Source organism: Ixodes scapularis, unplaced genomic scaffold (genome assembly GCF_016920785.2).
Source record: "Ixodes scapularis isolate PalLabHiFi unplaced genomic scaffold, ASM1692078v2 PGA_scaffold0__279_contigs__length_252992795, whole genome shotgun sequence".
Taxonomy (NCBI): domain Eukaryota; kingdom Metazoa; phylum Arthropoda; class Arachnida; order Ixodida; family Ixodidae; genus Ixodes; species Ixodes scapularis.
In genome coordinates this window covers 115,438,165-115,458,681 of record NW_024609835.1, presented here as the reverse complement: position 1 = coordinate 115,458,681, position 20,517 = coordinate 115,438,165, and the positions used below count along the sequence as shown (strand labels likewise).

Sequence of the window (20,517 nt, the reverse complement as noted above, 5' to 3'; positions counted from 1 at the left end):
GAACGTATAAGCGTGAAAGGGAGAGCGGGGAAACGTCGGTCTATGTTTTTACTCTCTTTATGTGGCAATAATTCTTTATGAAGCTTTCCTCAAATTATTGGCAGAGTTATTGGCCAACAGTTTGATATCAGTGTGTGGTGCTTATGTTCATATTTTTATTTTAATAAGATATTAGTTTATAGGAGTTAATTTTATATATAGCAATACCATGCATTGTATTTTGCAAAACACCACACTGACTGATTTACCCCACGGTGGCATTTCCGGCCACAAATTAATAACATATAGACTTAACCTTACCTGCACTGTTGGACGCATCTTCCGCTAGCAAGTTCCTTTTCTGAAATTTACTATTTCATTAACTAGAAAAATAGACGCTCAAAATTTGCTTGGTAGTCGTCTCACCTCAAAGTCACTGAACACATGTGTTTATTTTAATTTTATTTACCAATATTACTGCCAGGTGACTCTGCCTGGGCAATGGAACAAGGCGGGAATCCTAATTATGCGTACTTGAAAAAACCGCGTTTACACACCGTCGCGCGTTATCTGCTGCCACAGTCTGTACTACTGCTGTTAAAGAGGCATTGGGGAGTTTTAGCCTACCCTTTTTCCGCGCTGAAATTGACACCCGATAACGACGAGGAAAAGGGCCGCAGGGGTATCGGGTATAGTTACAGGGTTATCGGAACGGTCCGCTAAAATTTCCTTTTATCTCTCCCATCATATTACCATGCTGTGGGTGGCATTACACTCTCACGTGTTTAACATATACGCACTTGTTACAGGTACGAGAAAAGCCACGGGCCAGAATGGCCATCGCGCAACGATCCAATATGCCAACGAATATACGAGTAGTTTGTTATGCTGATGAAGAGTATATTTTTAAATTTATTTCACTTTAAAATCTCTCAAGTCAGAACATTAGAACCCAATTTTGAAATTAACATGGATTCTTTTTTTTAGAGATCGAGTGACTTGTGTATATCTACAGGTTGTTCTTTTGACAAGAAAGTGTGCTGAACAGGCGGCAATATCTAGTTTGATAAGCGAGAAATATGTGTGGCCAATATTTTCCGCCAACCTGTATAGACCCGCTTTCTCCTACTGCATCGATACTATATCCGGGCTTTCAAAAAAGAAGTTGGGAATGCAGTATCTTCAGCTTTTGATATGGTACTTCATTTCAAAACATTTATAGCGTTTATTACGTGAAGTTAGCCAAATTTTGTATCGTACTTTTTCGGAACATTTTGGACCACTATTGAAAAGTACCTCATTAGAAAGCAAAAAGCTCCCGATATCAACTGCAGGACTCCAAATACTTTCCCAACCCTATCCAGTGAGTGCCCAAAGAAGCGAACCGTTGGTAAGGCTCAAGATGATTGCACTTTGGCCAGAATGCGGCGACGAGCTGAGGAATGTACAAAAACAATATTCTGCGAATTATGTCGCAAAGGTTGAGCACTTCTTCGGATGTTGTATTGTAAAAGCTCCCTTTGTTCCGCATTATGTTTGAGAAAGGAGTGGATTTTCAAATCCAAGATAATTATGATCACACTGCCTTTGAATGTGGTATCAGCCAGGGTTGTAAAAGTTACTTCAAAAATGTACCTAAGATACAGTTACAGTTACTCATACGTAAATGTACCTAGGTCCATATCTAGCTACTCGCTTAAAAATGTACCTAGGTACAGGTACAGTTACTTCAAAGGTACTTTTTATTTTCACGTCAAGTATTTTTCTCAAATTTGTCACATTATTATTGGAAGTAAATCCTTTGTATACTGGGATGTACACCAAAGCAAGTTTGATAAACGTGCTTTATTGGTGTCACTGGGAGAACTAAGGCAAAACGCTCTCACCAGAGCATTCAAAGACTTTGTCTTTTTCACTTGAGTGCTCGATTTGACCTCAGAATCAGGACTTCTTCGAAATGTTCATCCGACATCTTCGATCGCAGTTTGGTAGCAATTGTTCCTCCTATGCTAAAGACGCGCTCCACCGCCGCACTGCTTGGAAGCTTCGTGTTGAATTTTAAGAACACGCTTTTCAGCAGCGGCATGTGCTTGAGACAGTTCAGACTTCTTGTCGGAGCAAGTTCCGTGTACTCTACAAACTCCTGCTCCCATGAAGCAGATGGGGACGATATTACGAAGTTAATGAAGTGCTTACAGTCTTCTTTATCCTCACCACTTTGTTCGCCTGACGACGCTTTTTCTATAGTTGATGTTCGCATAAGTTCGTTCTTTAGATAATCCCAGGCCCGCTTCCGTTCCACTTCGTTGTCTATCCATGCAACCTTAAATTTTGGATGGCATACGGCAGATATCAAATGTTTTTCTTCCTCCATACCTGCAAACCTCTTACTGATCGGCATGATTAAGCTCTCGACCACCGGGCGGCAGTAACTCAAGTTCTCCGTCAGCAACGCGGACATTTTTTGTGAAGTGAAGCCACTGTACGCAGAAGATATGCCATAAACATGCTGTTTTTGCGCCGTAGAAGTGCTATAGCTTGTGTGAGAGGTGTAAAAACTTGAATTACTCATCAATAAAGTCAATGTCTGACTTCGTGAATCGCGGAATATTAAAATTCTCATAAACTTCCTTCAACTTTCCCTCATTGTGAACAAGCATTACCTGAAGCGATTTGAGGCAATCGTATGTAGAGTTTCACCGCGTGAGGACAGGCGTGGGCAAATATCCTTCACAGCTTGAAGAGATGGCGTCAGCAACCATATTAGACCTCGCTTGCTTCTTCCATAATGCCGAGCACTTGCTGAAAGGATCGGAGTTGAGTCCTCACGTGCCTTACTCCCACGCTCCAATTGGCTCACCGAGGACACAGCTTCCACTGTTTACGACGTCCCGCTCAAACTCGCTTGTTGACGTGGCTTGCCCTTCAGCGCCAGCACTGGCATCGAAGCCATCGGCGGGCCCTGAAGACGTCGGCCGCATGGAGAAACGAAGAGTCGAGTGCACACGCACCTAACCTTCGCAACGCAACGACGAGCGAAAGTCTTTAAGCTTTCACGTTTTTTCTTTCGTTTTTAGGAAGGAACAGAATATTTCAAAGCGAGCTCGTTTAGAGGCTCGTGTCACAGAAAATCCTCGGATGTCGGTGGCGTCGCTAGCGTGACGGGAAATTCCTGACTGGTCGATAGGGTCGTGACGTCACAGCCACATGACTTCGCGCAGGAATTTCAAACAACCAACAACGCTCATGTGAAACGTGACGTCAAAGGGGAATGAAGGTGGTTAAAGACATACGAATTAATGGTCACCGCATGTTTCAAACGATCCCACTTGATAAACTAATTCGATTGCCTTAAAGAAAAATTTGAAGAATTTACGCAGGATCGCACCCACGACCCTTCGGTTGCGAGCCAGACATGCTACCGATTAGGCAACGGAGGGCTTGGGAATGGCACCGCGATCCTGCCGTCATTAGAGTGCCTCGGTGTCTGTCTGTGTCAGGGTAAAGGCATTATCGCATCGAGTGTTGTTAGCGCGTGCCGAGCAAACACATAAATAAACCTTGTGGCGTAAAATGGCATGAAAGCACAGGCAAAAGCTTCTCGATCGCGCCGGGAGTGTTGTATGATAAGAACTAGGTCGTTGTGTTTACTCAAGAGCATGAGAAGCGATTGAGAAGGCCATGCGAACGGGGCCCGATAACCCTATCGTGTTCAACTCTTAAATGCGAAGGTTAATCGTCCTCCCAGTTTTTTTGTGTTTTTTTTTTCCCAAACATTTTCAGTTTTGTAAAGTGCGAAATTTGAGTTCGATTTATTGCGTGGAAACACTACGTGAAGTTAAATTGCTTGACGAATGTAATTATAATTATTTTCAGTTATATGTTATATTGTATTTTCTATGATTTTGACGAAGTGAATAGAAAAGTACCTGTAAAAAGTAACTTCACTTAGTTACAAGATACTGGAAAATGTACCTAAGATAAAAATACAGATACTGAGAAATGAAAGTACCTAGGTTTGTACCTCAGGTACAACAAAAGTACCTAGATACCGATTTACAGTTACTTGTACCTAGGTACTTTACAACCCTGGTATCAGCTCATGAGCGATAAACGCCCTTCTGCGCGCTTTCCGTGCAGTCATTCATAAGAAAACTAAAACAACATCAGACCGTGATGTACTCTCTTATAAACGACGTCTGACTGACGCGTCTGCTTGTAGCACGAATTGCTCATTCATATTTTGATAAAATTGTTTCTTGTTGATAAATACACGCAGCACCGGCAGACTTCTCCTAGCCCTGACTTCATTGATGCTTTGGATGATCTTGAACGCGTGGAGGCTCCTTCAACGTCATGTTTGCCGGACGAGCAACACCATCATGGGAAAGATACTGTAGCCGCCGGCAAATTTGTGCCAGCAAAAAGCTACCTGCTCAAAAAGAGCAGAGGTAACATGTCCTGCCGGCATGCGTGGTTTCAAATGTTTCATTGGCTCCACTACGTCACTGATCGCGGTGGCATGCCTTGTCACGAATGTAGTATTGCGTTTAAGGAAAGAGGGGTCACATTCCGGGCTTACAGGTCAGCTTTCTACAGAGTGGGTTCTCAAACTGGAAGATCGCGCTTGAGAAGTTTCTCAGGAATGAAAAGAGAACGTATCATCTCGACGCCGTGCAGCACCAACTTGGCCAAACAAAGGGTGCACGTGCTGTTGAGCTCCTTACAAGAAATTCCATGAAGCAGCACCAAGAGTCCAGGAACGCTCTTCGCGTCATTGTGAGTTCTATTCGGTACTTCTGGCGCAAAGGTCAGGCTCTACTTGGGCACACTCTACAGGACGGCAACCTAGTTGATTTATTAGAGGAACGCTCCTAGGATGTGCCTGCTCTTCAGACCTGGCTAACTCGACAAGACAAGTAGCTGAGCAGTGTCATCCAAAAATAAATAATCAAAATCATGGCTCCCACACTACAACGCGACACTGTAGAAGAGGTGAAAAGGAGCCCTTTTTTTGGAATCATCGCCGACGGGACAATTGATGTTGCCGGAGACAAGCAGTTTAGTCTATGGTTGCGTTGGGTCGAAAATGTGTTGTTCGAATTCAAGGGAGAGTTTATCGGGGTTTACAGCCCTTCAACTGAAAGGCTAACACGCTGTTCACAGAAGTCAAAGATATGCTCGTTCGTCTAGTGCTGGACTTCAGTAGCTTTCTAGGGACACTGCTTTGATGGTGCAGCAAACATGTCTGGGTGTTTCTCTTGTGTTCAAAAGAAAAGCGACATTCAGTTAAAGTTTGTTTACGTGCATTCTGTCAGCCATTTTTCAATTTTTGCTCTGCTGGAGGTTCGCAGAAGCGGCAGAGTAGTCGCAGAAGCGTTAAGTACTCTAAACGACGTGTCCAACATTACCCTTACGTAATGCTGGACACATGCATAGGAATAGTCCTCCCTTCATGCGTAGACGCGTCACAGCAATGGTGCGTGGAGGCAATTAGTCTTCTGCCACTCTGTTCAACGAGGTGCACAGTGCGAGTGAAGTTCATAAAACGAGTTCTGCAGAACTACGAGAGAGTTCAAGCTACGATCTACGATATTTTGCAACGCCAAGATTTTCTTTGGAGATGGTCGAGAGGGTACTAAAAACTGCTCAACAAGTTTGAAACACTTTTCGGACTGAACATGTCAAAGGAACTCTTCGGCCCATGTGAACAACTTGCCAGGGTTCTTCAGAGTCCTAAATACAGTGCGACTGGAACGATGCAAGCGGCTGAAGCTCTCCATCAAGCTATGATGAATTTGAAAATAGATAAGGGTTTTGATAGAGCTTAGGCCGAAACCAAGAATGCCTCCGTGGAGCTTGACCTTAAAAAGAGGGAGCCCACAACCACCAGAACTGTAAAGCCGCCAACAATATTTGAGCAGACGTGAACGCCCACTTCCCTACAGTGGTGCTGGATGCAACGGCTAACTTTCGAAATTAGTTCTTCTTTTTTTTTTTTTTGAGGCAGTTGATTGCGTAACGTCTGAAATAAAGAGCCGGTTCGACCAACCTGGCATGATTCTGCAGGTTAAGCTGCAATGCACGCTTGTCAGCGGTGCACGTGGACAGCTATTTAATGCGGAAAGGTTAAAATAAGCGTTTGGCGTCCAAGGCAGCGACTTTGATTTAAGAAGGCTAAATGCACAGCTTGTACTCCTCCCAGTGGTTCTTTCTGGCATAGAGGTGACCGTAGTCGATGATGAGGTGGAAGTACTGAAGGCGCAGTCTTGAACTGCTCTGAATCTCTTGTTCCAGGTTGTCAGGCTTGTGCAGCTTTGACTAACGGTGCTAACGTAGGCGGAATCAGGGGAGCGTTCTTTCAGTGCGCTGAGGCGAGTACAAACTTACCTATGGAGTCGCATGACGCAGGCCCGCCTCGCTCATCTCCTGCTTCTGCATGCCCACCGACAAAGAAGTGAAAAGCTGTGCCTCAACAACGTCATGATTGGATTTATCGCCAAAACAGCCGAACGCTTAGCTACGCAGGACGTATGTTAGTTGGATAGTTTTTTTTTCCTCTTTCGACAAAGCGTTCAAAACGAGAAGTTGCGTGTTTGAAAGTTGACTCACCGACCAGTGCCCCTCGATCTCGGTCAAACGCGCGCAGCAGAGCGAGCAGCCGTTCACCGACAGTCTACATTCTCTGGCAGTGTATATTTTTGCCTCTTTCCTGTACCTGAATATGTTGAATGTTGGTTTAATGCCTCGCATATAGCTGTTAACAAATCAGTAAATATACACGCCTGATAAAGTGTATCATTAGTAGGGTTGATTCGTACTAAGTACCAGATGCAAGCAAGTACTACGTATTTGGCTTTATAGGAGACAATACACTCTTGTTGAAACTTTCCGTTTATGCTTTTTGCCTTGTTTATTTTGTGTTGCGTTTTGGGGCATCTAATTAATTCGCGCACAAATGGAGCTCTTGTGTCGCCTTCTGGTCATTACGTTTCTTCTTTTTTTTTTTTCGTGACAGTGCTGAATTATTAGTGTCTCTATATATGGCGGGATGCCTGGGGTAACTTTCCATGAAATGTTCATGTGTACATGTTTCCTTTCATCCTTTTCTTCTGCTTGATGCGGCTCAATATGGCATCGTCACGTTTTTTAATAAAACAGTTTTTTTTGTTGGACAGTATATGTATTCAATCTGTTGAATAAACGAAACATGTATGAAGAAGGTATCGGAACGCATCAGCGTATTTTTTCTTGGATAGGGTATTTCTAATTATCTGTGCCGCACCTTAACTAAGTGCGATAGTTTTGGTAAAATAGGTCATTATATAAGGTTTAGAATATGAGAGCAGGAACGGGATATAACCACGTTAACATAACTGTAGATAGTTATGCTCTGATCCGTCTGTTATGTATTCTTCCTTGATGCTTTATCGTCGGAATGAGTTCTCCCCAAAAACCGTAGTTATCTTAAAAGAATATGGCTGTGCAATGCCACCTTTGACATTGTATTTCGGTTAATTTTAACACTTGTTTGTCTACGTCTGCGTTAATACATCGTGGTTCCTTGAGATACCATAAATGAAGGGACGTTTTCATTTTCAGTGAAAGCCAATTAGGCATAGGCACAGCTGCGGTCAATATGTCATACTTTGTAAAGGAAATAAAAAGAACTAAAAGAACACATGATGCGGCTGATTTTAGTGGTTATCGAATCATTGTATGAGTCGTCAGTGTTTTTACTCTTATATTACCGAACCATTGTTTTACTTTGTATTCCATGTATTTGAGCGTAAATATGTGAAGGCGTTGCATTAATAAGTTTTTAATAAAATATGGCAATTAATGTCACCTTGGAGCCAACCTAACCTTGAGGATTTGAAGATGTCGAGCCCCCCCCCCCCCCCCCCCCCCCCCCCCCTCCCTTCCAAAGAAAGATTTCCGGAGCCTCCGTGACTGCGCAAGGAGCGTACGACATCCGTGCCTGCCATGTTTGAATGGAAACGATAGGTTGAAGCAAAGGCAACCATAGTTTATGGCAGGTTAAAAGTAAAGTGGAAGCTCCTCCAACTTGTTTTCGCTATAGCAAAAGCAACGCTAGAGAGGGTGCGACGTCCTCTCGTGCGTTCGCTCTGCTAAAGTAAAAAGAGGTGGGAGGAGCTTTCATTTTATTCTTAACCTGCCACCGACAATTGTCTTTGAGTCTCCCCAGCATAACCTTCCAAGCAGGGTTCGGTGCTTTGACGTCGCTGTACCTTCTGCGCAAGAAGCAGATGGACCTGCTCGCTGTACACCTTTCGGCTGTTCGACCTTTTTGTTGTGTTGATATCTAGTGCGATGATGCCATTACCTGGCCAAGGCTGCCGTAGTTGAATGAATCCGGCCCGTCCTTGATGAAGAACGGCGGCTGAAGAAGAGCGGGCGCAACAGCGGCCCAGCTGGCACTTTCCGCGTAGATCACCCTAGGCGCGCTTACGCTGAAGAACACGTCGTTCTGCTTGTGTATCAAGGACTGATGCCGTTCAAAGGCACCATTTATCCAGTGTCTGAAGAACTCCCCGTCGTCCCACTGGTACTTCTCTGCGGAGTATGGATGCAACAAAATCGATTGAGAATAAATAAGTTAAGATTGATTTTTAAAAGGTTAGGCTATAGTTTTTCATTTCAAAACCACCTCGCAATAAATTAGAGATTATCCTACAGATCAAATTTTTTTTAAGTTATTGTTTTCTGAAGGTATATCCAGAGTAATTACGTGCCTGTGTGTGAGATGCCATATGCATAGCTTGCAAGTGCGTTTGAAGGTACGTTTGAAGAAAAAGAGGACGTTATTAATTAACTCTCTACTTATCAAAACTTGATGGCGAAGTTGTGGCGATCACATTATCACCGTCAACAATGCAATTCCTTCGGTTTTACCATCAATCTATGCAATTCCGGTGGTGACGACAATTAAATGTTGCTCATACAGTAGAAACGACCAATGCGCGAGCAATCGATTTGGGATTGTGAGAATCGATGCCTTGACATGTATTCGGGTAGCAGCTTGTGCCCAATAAATCCAATGACGAGAATACCCAAACCTTAAAATTTCGACGAACTCAGCGAGTGCGCTGCACGTTGCCAGCCCCAACGTGTCGCTATGACAAGCACTGGCGGCCTATAGACTGCTCTGGACCCTGTAGCCGATTCTTCTCGCTGCGAGTTGAAGAGGCGAACGCTTGTTTTTCTTCAATATATATATATATATATATATAAGTCAAAGATGCGTACTGTCGGAGTTTCTAATTCGAGGCTTATTACGACGTTTCGAGCGGGGACCGCTCTTCACCTGATGAAGAGCGGTCCCCGCTCGAAACGTCGTAATAAACTTCGAATTAGTAACTCCGACAGTAAGCATCTTTGACTTATTAACTTTTCCCGGTTCATTGTTGTTATATCTACGTTACTTCACCTATATATATATATATATATATATATATACATATATATATAAGTCAAAGATGCGTACTGTCGGAGTTTCTAATTCGATGTTTATTACGACGTTTAGAGCGGGGACCGCTCTTCACCTGATGAACAGCAGTCCCCGCTCGAAACGTCGTAATAAACTTTGAATTAGTAACTCCGACAGTAAGCATCTTTGACTTATTAACTTTTTCCGGTCCATTGTTGTCATATTTACCTTACTTCACCTCTCTCTCTCTCTCTCTCTCTCTCTCTCTATATATATATATATATATATATATATATATATATATATATATATATATATATATATAGATTTTTTTGGCTTTTTTGCCAATTTTTGGCTTTCGGCGGGTTCCTGGAAACCTCAATTCTTTGATTCATTAAATTAAGTACGGTTCATTCATCTGCACATATTCGTTCATATCCTCCTCGGAGACCACGTACGATGACGTGAAGTGCCCGTGTTGTATATTCAATAACGTGGCTCTTGATTCTCGCAGATGATGATGATACCGTGTCTCTAAAGCTCATAAACAAAGAATACTACATGTACACGGGGCGAGACAAACAGTGGGAGGATTTCTGGAGCACAAACGAGCACGTACCACGTGACACTAAGCGTCGTACCGCGTTCCACGCGGCGGCGTGTGTTTCCAGAACACCTCCGATTGGATACATTTCGTTTCTTGTGCATTAATAAGACAGGTAGGAAACGCCAGAAAGCCAAGGTATAGTGGTGTAGTGGTTAGCACACCCGACCGGACATTGGAAGGCCCAGAGTTCAAATCCTGGCTCCGCCAATTTTTGGCTTTCGGCGGGTTCCTGGAAACCTCAATTCTTTGATTCATTAAATTAAGTACGGTTCATTCATCTGCACATATTCGTTCATATCCTCCTCGGAGACCACGTACGATGACGTGAAGTGCCCGTGTTGTATATTCAATAACGTGGCTCTTGATTCTCGCAGATGATGATGATACTGTGTCTCTAAAGCTCATAAACAAAGAATACTACATGTACACGGGGCGAGACAAACAGTGGGAGGATTTCTGGAGCACAAACGAGCACGTACCACGTGACACTAAGCGTCGTACCGCGTTCCACGCGGCGGCGTGTGTTTCCAGAACACCTCCGATTGGATACATTTCGTTTCTTGTGCATTAATAAGACAGGTAGGAAACGCCAGAAAGCCAAGGTGGAGTGGTGTATGGTTAGCACACCCGACCGGACATTGGGAGGCCCAGAGTTCAAATCCTGGCTCCGCCAATTTTTGGCTTTCTGCGGGTTCCTGGAAACCTCAATTCTTTGATTCATTAAATTAAGTACGGTTCATTCATCTGCACATATTCGTTCATATCCTCCTCGGAGACCACGTACGATGACGTGAAGTGCCCGTGTTGTATATTCAATAACGTGGCTCTTGATTCTCGCAGATGATGATGATACCGTGTCTCTAAAGCTCATAAACAAAGAATACTACATGTACACGGGGCGAGACAAACAGTGGGAGGATTTCTGGAGCAAAAACGAGCACGTACCACGTGACACTAAGCGTCGTACCGCGTTCCACGCGGCGGCGTGTGTTTCCAGAACACCTCCGATTGGATACATTTCGTTTCTTGTGCATTAATAGGACAGGTAGGAAACGCCAGAAAGCCAAGGTGGAGTGGTGGAGTGGTTAGCACACCCGACCGGACATTGGGAGGCCCAGAGTTCAAATCCTGGCTCCGCCAATTTTTGGCTTTCGGCGGGTTCCTGGAAACCTCAATTCTTTGATTCATTAAATTAAGTACGGTTCATTCATCTGCACATATTCGTTCAAGAAAAGAACCCTTAGTGAGAACAGCAACAACGGACGATTTAATCTTCGACGTTTCGGTCGGAGTCCGGCCTTCGTCAGTCCGGCCGGCCGAAACGTCGAAGATTAAATTGTCTGTTGTTGCTGTTTTCACTAAGGGTTCTTTTCTTCTTCTATACCCACGCCTTCGGCCCCCCCACCACCATGCCCGTTGGATATATATATATATATATATATATATATATATATATATAACACGGGCACTTCACACCATCGTACGTGGTCTCCGTGGAGGATATAAACGAATATGTGCAGATGAATGAACCGTACTTAATCCAATTAATCAAAAAATCAACGTTTTCAGGAACCCACCGAAAGCCAAAAAACGGCGAAGCCAGGATTTGAACTCTGGGCCTCGCAATGTCCGGTCGGGTGTGCTAACCTCTACACCACTCCACCTATGGCGGCGGTGCGTGGAAACACTTAACTTAACCTGAAAACGTTGATTCTTTGATTAATTGGATTAAGTACGGTTCATTCATCTGCACATATTCATTTATATATATATATATATATATATATATATATATATATATATATATATATATATATATATATATATATATATATATATATATATATATATATATATAAACGAATATGTATACCCCTGTAATATATAATATATACCCCTCCAAGCCGTCGCGCCACCCTTGTCTTAATAAAGTTTAACAACAACAACAATATATATATATATATATTCTTTTTTCGTTATTGTTATTGCGTGAAGAAAAAGGAATCAACGCGTGTTTTATAGGTTATGAATGCCTAGGAATAAATACTGAGCGATGTTCATTCAGAGTGTATAAGTGTTAACATCTCCCCTGTAATGGCGCATGGAAAGACTTAACCAAGAAGTTTCAGTGAGTAACTCGAGGCAGCATTGCAGCATGACCTAACAGATTTTCAACCTGTCGTTCCTTCTAAAAAAACAATAGAAGCATTTGTGGGACTCTATCTGTCACCAATGTTCTATCTGTCACCAATGACAAAAAACAAAGTTTTTCGTGCGCGCTAGTTGTGGAACGTAAAATTCTTTTAACAAAAACCCCTATAATAAAATTGAGCCCTTCAGTCTGCCCAGCCGCCCGAGACTTACAGATGAATTCAGTTTTTCGGCTGAATTGTGCGTGGAAATTTACGCCCCGTGACCAAAACACCAATTCAGTTTCTTCGTGTTATTTAGCCGGAAACTTTGGCGCGTGGCCTGAAGTCACGAGATCTAGGCTTATTCAGATTTTTTCGCTAAATTTAGCGTAATATTTACGTCTTGATTTATAAACCAATTCAGTTTTCACGTTCAATTTATCGGGAAAATTGGTGTTAAAGGATCTTACGTCAACTGATCTATGCTTCAACTTATTTCCCCCTTAATTTGTCAAGAAACCTGAAGCCATATGACGACAGTCAGATTAGTTTCTTTCCTACATTTAGTGGGAAAATGAATAAACGTATAGGTTTAATTGAGCGATCATTATTCGGTCCCATAGAATGACGCCGTTGTTGCCTTAAAGCGTTGTCTATAGAAGCGAAAAACGGCACCTAAATACCTATTGCCTCAGCGAAACGGAACCTAATTTCCATTGGCTGTGCGAAACGGTACTTAAATTCTCACCGGCGGGGGCGCTCAAGGTCAAGGCGGACGCGCTTCAGAAATAAAACACAAAGAGAAGTACAGCAGCGCAGATGCTTCGTCAGGGAAGCCGTCGTGAAGCCGGCGGGGTTCACCGCGCCTGTGGGGGAGTGTGATGTCACTGCCGGAGCGCCGGGGGAAAAAGGAAGACGTGGCGCGCTGCTTGTACGAATGCGCTCTCTGTACGAATGCTTCTGCATTCCTACACGTAAGCAGTCTTAAGTGTCTCTGCCGCATTTTTACTTTCACTCCCCGAAACGTATGTGTTTTATCTTCTAGATAAATTGAGACCATTTCTCAAAAAATACTGTATTTCATGAATCATAACGCTTCGCAAAGAACAATTGTTGTCTTTTTCTTCTTAAAGATATTAAACAAACCGAACGTTGTAGTACTCCACAAATTTCACGCCGTCTTTCAAGTAACGTACCTGGGACGAGCTCCACCTGGTTTTATATTGCATTTTGTCATCTGAGCTTCTAGCCACTTTTTCCGCAATTGTCGACTTCTCAAGGATTAGTACCACCCAAGGACGCGGTGAGCGGTCGAGGCAAATGACTTGTTCGCCACGGGGCTAACAGCGAGTGTTGCAGGGATAAGAAACTGGTTTAATGACTTTTGGGTGCTCCCAATGACCAGCGAAGCTATCAAAGCTTCCTCAAGTAGTAAAACTTTGAGAACATTCAGGGCCATGGCTGGCCCATTTGAACATTCCGCTCCTTCGCAAGCACGAGACGACCGTGACCCTTTCGCGCACGTTGTTTGAGAGTCATAAAACGGCTCGTGACAGCAAATCAAGCAGCGCTGTCGTGGCAGACCATGCGGCGACCACCAAGGACGGCGGCCACATAATGGCTGGTGATATTGGCGGTAAACAGCAGTTTTGGCGGCGAAGGCAACCAACAGCGAGCGGCAAAGAGCTAAACGCATCGCCTCGTGACAGTAATTGCGCGTAGAAAGCACGCGCGAGACGGGCCGGTTCCAACGAGGTAGAGGGGCTTAGAGTGATAAACCGGAAGTTCGGAAGTGGCACCCCCCCGGTTGCCGCCACATTTTACGCAAATGTGACCACTCGTCACGTGACCTCCCAAGAGCCGTGACGTCACAGGTAAGATGGCAGCGCCCAGAGCTGGCGGATGCGAGTTTGTTCGTTGCGCGGTAGCCGTGATGTGCAGCTGCTTTCCGACGACTTCGGGCTTCTTCGTGCTCGCTGACGCAGGTATAATGTGAAAATATGAAGGAATGAGACTTTATACCGTTTTTTCGCAAGATCGCTCTGGATCATCTGGATATTAACGCCTGTGAGACAGCATCAGCTCTGCATCGCCGTACCGGTGCTTGGATTCCGGGATGTGTCCGAGGATCGATAGAACTTTGAGTGCTTTTAACATGAAATGTTCGCATTCTCTTAGCTTTGTTTCAACGTTGAAATATCTGAGAATCTACGCGAAATGTATACGTCGCGTTAGGGCCTAAGGGAAGTTGTTTCAGCCCTCCGTCACCGAACAACCATAGCAACTTTTAGCGAGGAAGCTCCTGCGATTCTAACCTTTTGTGCTAATCCACGATTCTACATTCGATCGCTTTTCTTCCTTTTTTTTTGTGTGTGTAAGTGCGAAGTGCACCCTTATTTTCAGCTACGAGGTTGGCGTTTTATTGAGTATGGGGAAGAATAAATCGTTGCAGGCACCTGCTTCAAAGCTATTCGACTTGCTATAAGAACAACTGTTTTGGTGCATGCATAGATTAACTGCGCATTTTTTCTGTTTTGTAGGATTTATTGCAGCTATACTCTTTTCCATCAAGAGTGCATTGTATTAGTCGGTCAATTATTTAATTGTTCTAATTACCTGGATAAGATGATTCATATTTGTGTTCATCCCTTGCCTGGAGAGCAGTCTTGTTGAAAAATGTTGACTACCATTCCTTTCGGTCTCTTCAATAGACTCTTTTTAAAAGTGTGGGCTGTCTATACTTCGCATCACCGTAACTTGGAAAAGGCCAACCGCCACAGCCCCCTCGAGCCAATCAGAGAGACGGAGCGAAGGTGTGTGACAAATCTGTGCAGATGAGCACTCTGGTGATATGCTGTCATGTGCCTCTCTCCAATGTGTGTATTGACTCACCGAAACCGTAGCCTTTGCTGTCTGCCAAATTCTGATGAAACAAATTACAGTAGCTACTACTGTAATTACCCCAGGCTTTCGTACTTTGGGTATTTGCTCGAGAAGAATGTTATGTCCGCCATCCCTGTGAATTCGGCTCAGCAACTATTGGACTCGAATGCTGCATTGGCGTTCGACATGAACTGGGGCCCATTCGTGTGCTTTGCGCCGAAAAAAATGGTGATGGTTGTGTTGCTTGAAAAGGTTCTGCAAAGGGTCTATTGTGTCATACATATAGGAAGTGTCATGCTATATAACAATGCATCAACACATACTATTAAACTATATGCTCAGAGGTGTGTTTGTTTTTCCAATTAACAAGTTACAGCAGTGTGCTTTAATGCTATTATCATGTGTGTAGTTTTGAGTATCCTCTCTGCAATGCCTACGAAGGCCCCTAGAAGGAATAAATTAATGAATAACATTTTCACATCACTGCAGTTGGTTTTCGGATGCACCACATGTTCAGGAAAGGTTGAACGAGTGCAGCCCCTTGCAAGAAGTCTGCCAGTCTGGTATGACCGCTTAATTAATACTGAAGAGTCAGAGAAGCGAGTGTCCTCGTAAGGTCCAGAGCGTGCAATGGACACAATTCTCGGTGTGTAGACTCTCAAGGCATGAAGGCAAGCGGAAATATGTTTATCTGGTTAGTGTATAATATATATTTATTTCCACTTGATTACATAATTATTGATTCTTAGTAAATGGTTCCATAACGAGTTCTTTCTGCGACAGTCTCGTGTCAGGCGTTCAGTCGTAATACCTGTGGACCTTGTTGTCGGATGACGCTCCTGGCACGTCAGTGTTCAGTTTGGTCGAGTGGCAACTTTGACCGACTGATGCTGTCTTGTAATCATACGTCATGTGCACTGAAGCTGCAGGGCTGGCTTCTAATCCGAAAATTTTCCTGGTAGTTTTCGGCATCAATGTAGCAAGCTCGGGCATGTATTGCTTACGTGGCTGTGCCTTTCGCTGTACCGTTGACTTGAAAGCTGGCAACAATTTTTGTTTGCTATCCAAGTCTGGTGATGCTTGCAGTTCACTTTTGAGGGCAACCAACCATTCTATTCCTTCAAGTCACTCAGGGGCATTCTCCCTCAAAGTTGGAAATTGTGTGCTTCGTGGAGTGGACACAGAAAATTGGTGTCAGCAAATTTTTAGGTATTGTCCTTGGACGACAACCGACACCAAATCCACTGTCACTGCATCGCCACTCACCTGCTTTGTCGTGCTTACCTCTTGTTGAGGTGATGGACATGAGGAGCTTTGGGGTAATCAAGGATTCAGAATCTTCGATTCAGCACCTTCGGCATCAGGGACAAAGATCGCCGAAGGTAATCCTTAATCTCCCGTGGTCGCTCCTCGAGACGTAATCGAGGGTCGTTTGGCACGAACCCTCGCCGACCAATTCATTGGTACAGGCTGCTTGGTAGACATGGTCGGCTTCATGCAGTGGTAGCAAAGTGGTTTTCGGTCGCACATTCGCATCACCTACGTTTTCCTCGGTGTACTTTGTTGAGCACAGTCCTACACACGATGTCGGGAATGCTTCGGCGTTAGAGTGTCTCATTGAATTGGCATTGAATACTAAGGGGCAGCCGGTGGCGGTCGTCGTGCCATTGTGGCGTAAGTTGCCCTTGGTTTGTCAGATGCCGCTTCGCTCGCAGAAGTCTCGGTTGAAATACCTGTCAAACTTGTTCTGAAACAATCTCGGCAATCAAAATAAAAGCCGGGCAACTGATGGCAGGAAGTAGCGTCCTGATCTCCTCCCAGACAACGTCGTGGGTGATGTCGTGGATGCCTGGGAGGCTGGCGTCGAAGTAGTAGCTGGACAACTCGAGTGTCGAGACGCCGGGAAGTTGTTTATAGTGGCAGGCTCGGGCATGCAGTGCACATTCCATGTTGGAAGCCTCAGTGATATGAACACTTCGACTGTTGTTGGGGGGTTGCGGACAAGGCTGCCGAAGGTGTCGTCCCTCACGTGAGGCGCATGGGATTCTTAGGTTCTTGGCTTCTGTAGCATCAAGGCCGGCATGGGCTTGGGCGCTCGATCAAGCGCAGAACATCCTCCACGAGTGCGGTGGCGCTCTCATTGGGGCAGTGTCCTGGACAGAATCAAGAATGCGGCTCTCTTTCGTTGATGTTGGCTGACGGATGCGCGCTTCAGCTTGATCTTGCAAACTTCCCATGACGTTAAGGAGGATCCATGGTTCTCAGACCAGTGCCGGCAGTTGCTTCCACGAGAAGTATAGGTTCTGCGGAGCTGGTTGTCTGTCCACCCAATGTGGCGGGCGACACTGTCATATTGTTCAATCCAGTCCTTGACGTCTTCATACAGCTTGCGTGAAAAAGCGTCGGAGTGTGATTTGCGACGGGCATGCAAACAATGGTGGGAGGGGACACAGTTTGCTGCTACAAGTTTGTCATTGTTGGCTTAGTCAGCTTCGGATTTTCTGACAGGAGACCGAATTCCGGTGGTTTTTCCTGGTAGCAGCAACTGGCTCAGATTTCAGGTGCTTCGTGGTGTATTTCCGAGGTTACTCCTTGTGGTACTCGGTCGTCTTGCGGTTGTTCTGCCAGGCTCGGGTCAGGACTTTGCCTACGGCTCGACAGGGGTATAAGACGCAGAATAGTCCGCCAGCCGTGTCCCATTATCGGGTAACTCGGCTGAAGAGCCGCCGAGTTCACACAGAGTGAAGGGCTACGGGTAAAGTGCCCAGCACCTCCACCTGAATATATGATTACAGCTGAGCATGACCTGCAGTGTCCCAGAATAGTGAATATTGATAGAAGATAGACTGGAACAAGGATCCGTGACAGTATAACAAAACTAGCAGAAGAGAATTCATCCTGACCACTGAAGAAGCTGCATTGCTTTAGTGGCATTCTGTCCGAATAAATCCTCTCCTTCGGGGTTTGGCGACTGCCGTGGACGAACTGAACTGAAATGGATGTGGGACCACTTTTCTGGTAATGAGCCACTGCAGACTGTTGCCACAAAGCGGCGTGAGCTGGGTACGTAACACGCTCGGTGAAATGTCCGGACAGCTTGCAATTCGCGTAACGAGTGTGGATGAAAAGTTTGTGTTGACGAAACCTGCGGCAGACCAGCGGGATCAATACCAACTGCAACACCTGTGCTCCGTGGAAGTGCACGTCTACGCCGGAACAATTTCGGAAGCAGCACAGCATCACCTAAAGCATGGCACAGGAACTACCAGCTTGAAGGCAGCTCTTCGGTGCGCCGCACACCTGTGCTCCGTGAAAGTGCACTTCTACGCCGGAACAATTTGTAAGCAGCACAGCATCATTCAGCACGGCACGGGAACTATCAGCTTCAAGGCAGTCTTCCGGTGCGCCGCACAACCGAAGTGAGCCCTCGGTCATTTGATCGAAGCTGCACCGTGATTACAGACCGCCAAGCACTACTCACGCAATTTCCGTCGCTAAACTGTGTATCCAAATATATTGCACACGCTTCACTGCAAACCTCGAAGATTCCAATGGTCAACAAGAGCACAGAAACGTCACCTTAAATTATATCCTAGTGGTATCCGAATCAATCCGAGGTCCGAGCAACGTAGGTCAGATTGTCTCTTCCGTGGCAATATCCCGGTCGGTCACCAGCGAAATGCACACCGTTTCTCCGTATTTTCACGTTATACCTACGTCAAACACCACGCTGAACTCTGAACGCGCTTTCGACCGGCCTCATATGACGGCTTCCGCGTCTGAAATCAACTCGCCGAGACGAACGACAACCAAAAAAGCATTCGACAAGCTCCGGCCCAGCTGGGGCCAGCCGCTGCATGGGCGCTGCCATCTTTTCTGTGACGTCACGTATTTGGTTTGGTCATGTGACGTGTGGTCAAATTTGCGTACAATGGCAGCCTCCTTATGGGGGTCACTTTCGAGTGCAGACCGGAACCCCGGTTTATCGCTCTAAGCCCCTCTACCTCGTTGGCCGGTTCCAACAGGTTCCTTGCAAAACAAAAATAAGATTTTTGAACGCACGTGCACGTGCGTTGAAGGTACGTGCACGAGGCACCTTGCGCTATTTTTGAAACATGAAGGGTTTTAGGTGGAATCGGAGACGACACCACCGCGGCTGCCGCGAACATCCACGTACACATGCGTGTGGAGTGACGCGGACCTCCCCTCCGTCGGGGATGGATTCGGCGCTGTAGGCGTTCTGTCTAATGCATATGAGCGGAGTGGCATGCATTCCCCTTGTAAAGTATTTGAATGGGCGAAGACTAACAACTGTTTACTCTTTTCTTTTTCCTCCATTCCCACGCATGAGTTTTCCCACGGTTGAGTTTGGAAAAAAACGAAAACCTGAGAAAAAATAAAAAATGCCATCATGAAGATGCTTGGACTTTCGATATTTTGTGGTGTTGTTTCCTCTTCTGATATACGTTCGTTTTCTGTGGTGTAAGAGGCGACCTTGAGGCTGGTACCGGGGTCCGTATCGTTATGCTGTGGCATAGCCTCCTCCGTACTGAAAAAGCCTGGCATATCACCACGAGACGCGGCCGACGAAAGTGGAAAGGTAGAGCGGCAGACAAGAGGCATGTAACGGGCTCCTCGCTGCGGCGAGACGCCGAAACACACTTGTCCCGAGCGATGGAATATCCGGTCGTGCTTTTCGCGTTCCTCGTACTACAGCTTCTTTTCCCATCTGGTTTTAAAACCATGTTTCGGGTACTCGCCACTGCAAAAGCTGTGCGCTGACTATAGGCTACCCGAGAAATGCTCTTTGCTACCAGATACTCGCGCTCCAAATCTGCGACCGGGCACTCTATGGCTCTGTGATCGAACTGCCAGGCTTTCTGAGTATAGAGGAGGTTCTGGCTGTCGAGTGTCTGAGCAATTCAATTCCTTTTCGTTCAGTGCAATTGATGGATCACTGCCGCACGTGCCGCGTGCTTTCCTGACGCCATGTGGAACGCTCCTATGATTTCGACCTTGTTCCTATCTTTTAATCTATCCAACACTGAGGTATTTCCAAAAAGCGCTTCGCAGTGCATCTTGCACAATGCGCTGCCAGGTTGCCGGGTATTTGCGATTGTCCGCATGCATATTTATGTTCTCGAAGTATCTCATTTAGGCACCTCCCCGTCTGACCGATGTATGATTTACCACACGTCAATGGTATTTTATAGACAACCCCTTCTACGCATCCGACGAACTTGGATTTGTGTTGTACCAGACTCAAGGACTGACCCGCTGTGTCGCGTTCTTCGACAACCGAAAATCCACGTCAGTTTATAGTGGGACAATCCGTATGGATTCTGAAGTTCCTTAACGGACGAACCTAGATCTCGGGAACCACCACAGAGCACCCAAGCTCGCTGTCATGGACAGTCCAGACAGAAGACGGACAAGTTCGACGGCACATGAACCACATACGACCA

At 45.3% G+C, this 20,517-nt stretch overlaps 1 protein-coding gene across 1 annotated transcript in view; it reads right to left on the bottom strand.

The window, feature by feature from the left end:
- Window positions 1-20,517, bottom strand: part of LOC121837209 (endothelin-converting enzyme homolog) — a 52,792-nt gene that overhangs the window by 21,758 nt on the left and 10,517 nt on the right. Inside the window, exon 4 of the mRNA XM_042292772.1 lies at window positions 8,327-8,556. Within this exon, the coding sequence (XP_042148706.1) occupies window positions 8,327-8,556 (230 nt within the window). The remainder of the gene's footprint in view (window positions 1-8,326; window positions 8,557-20,517) is intronic.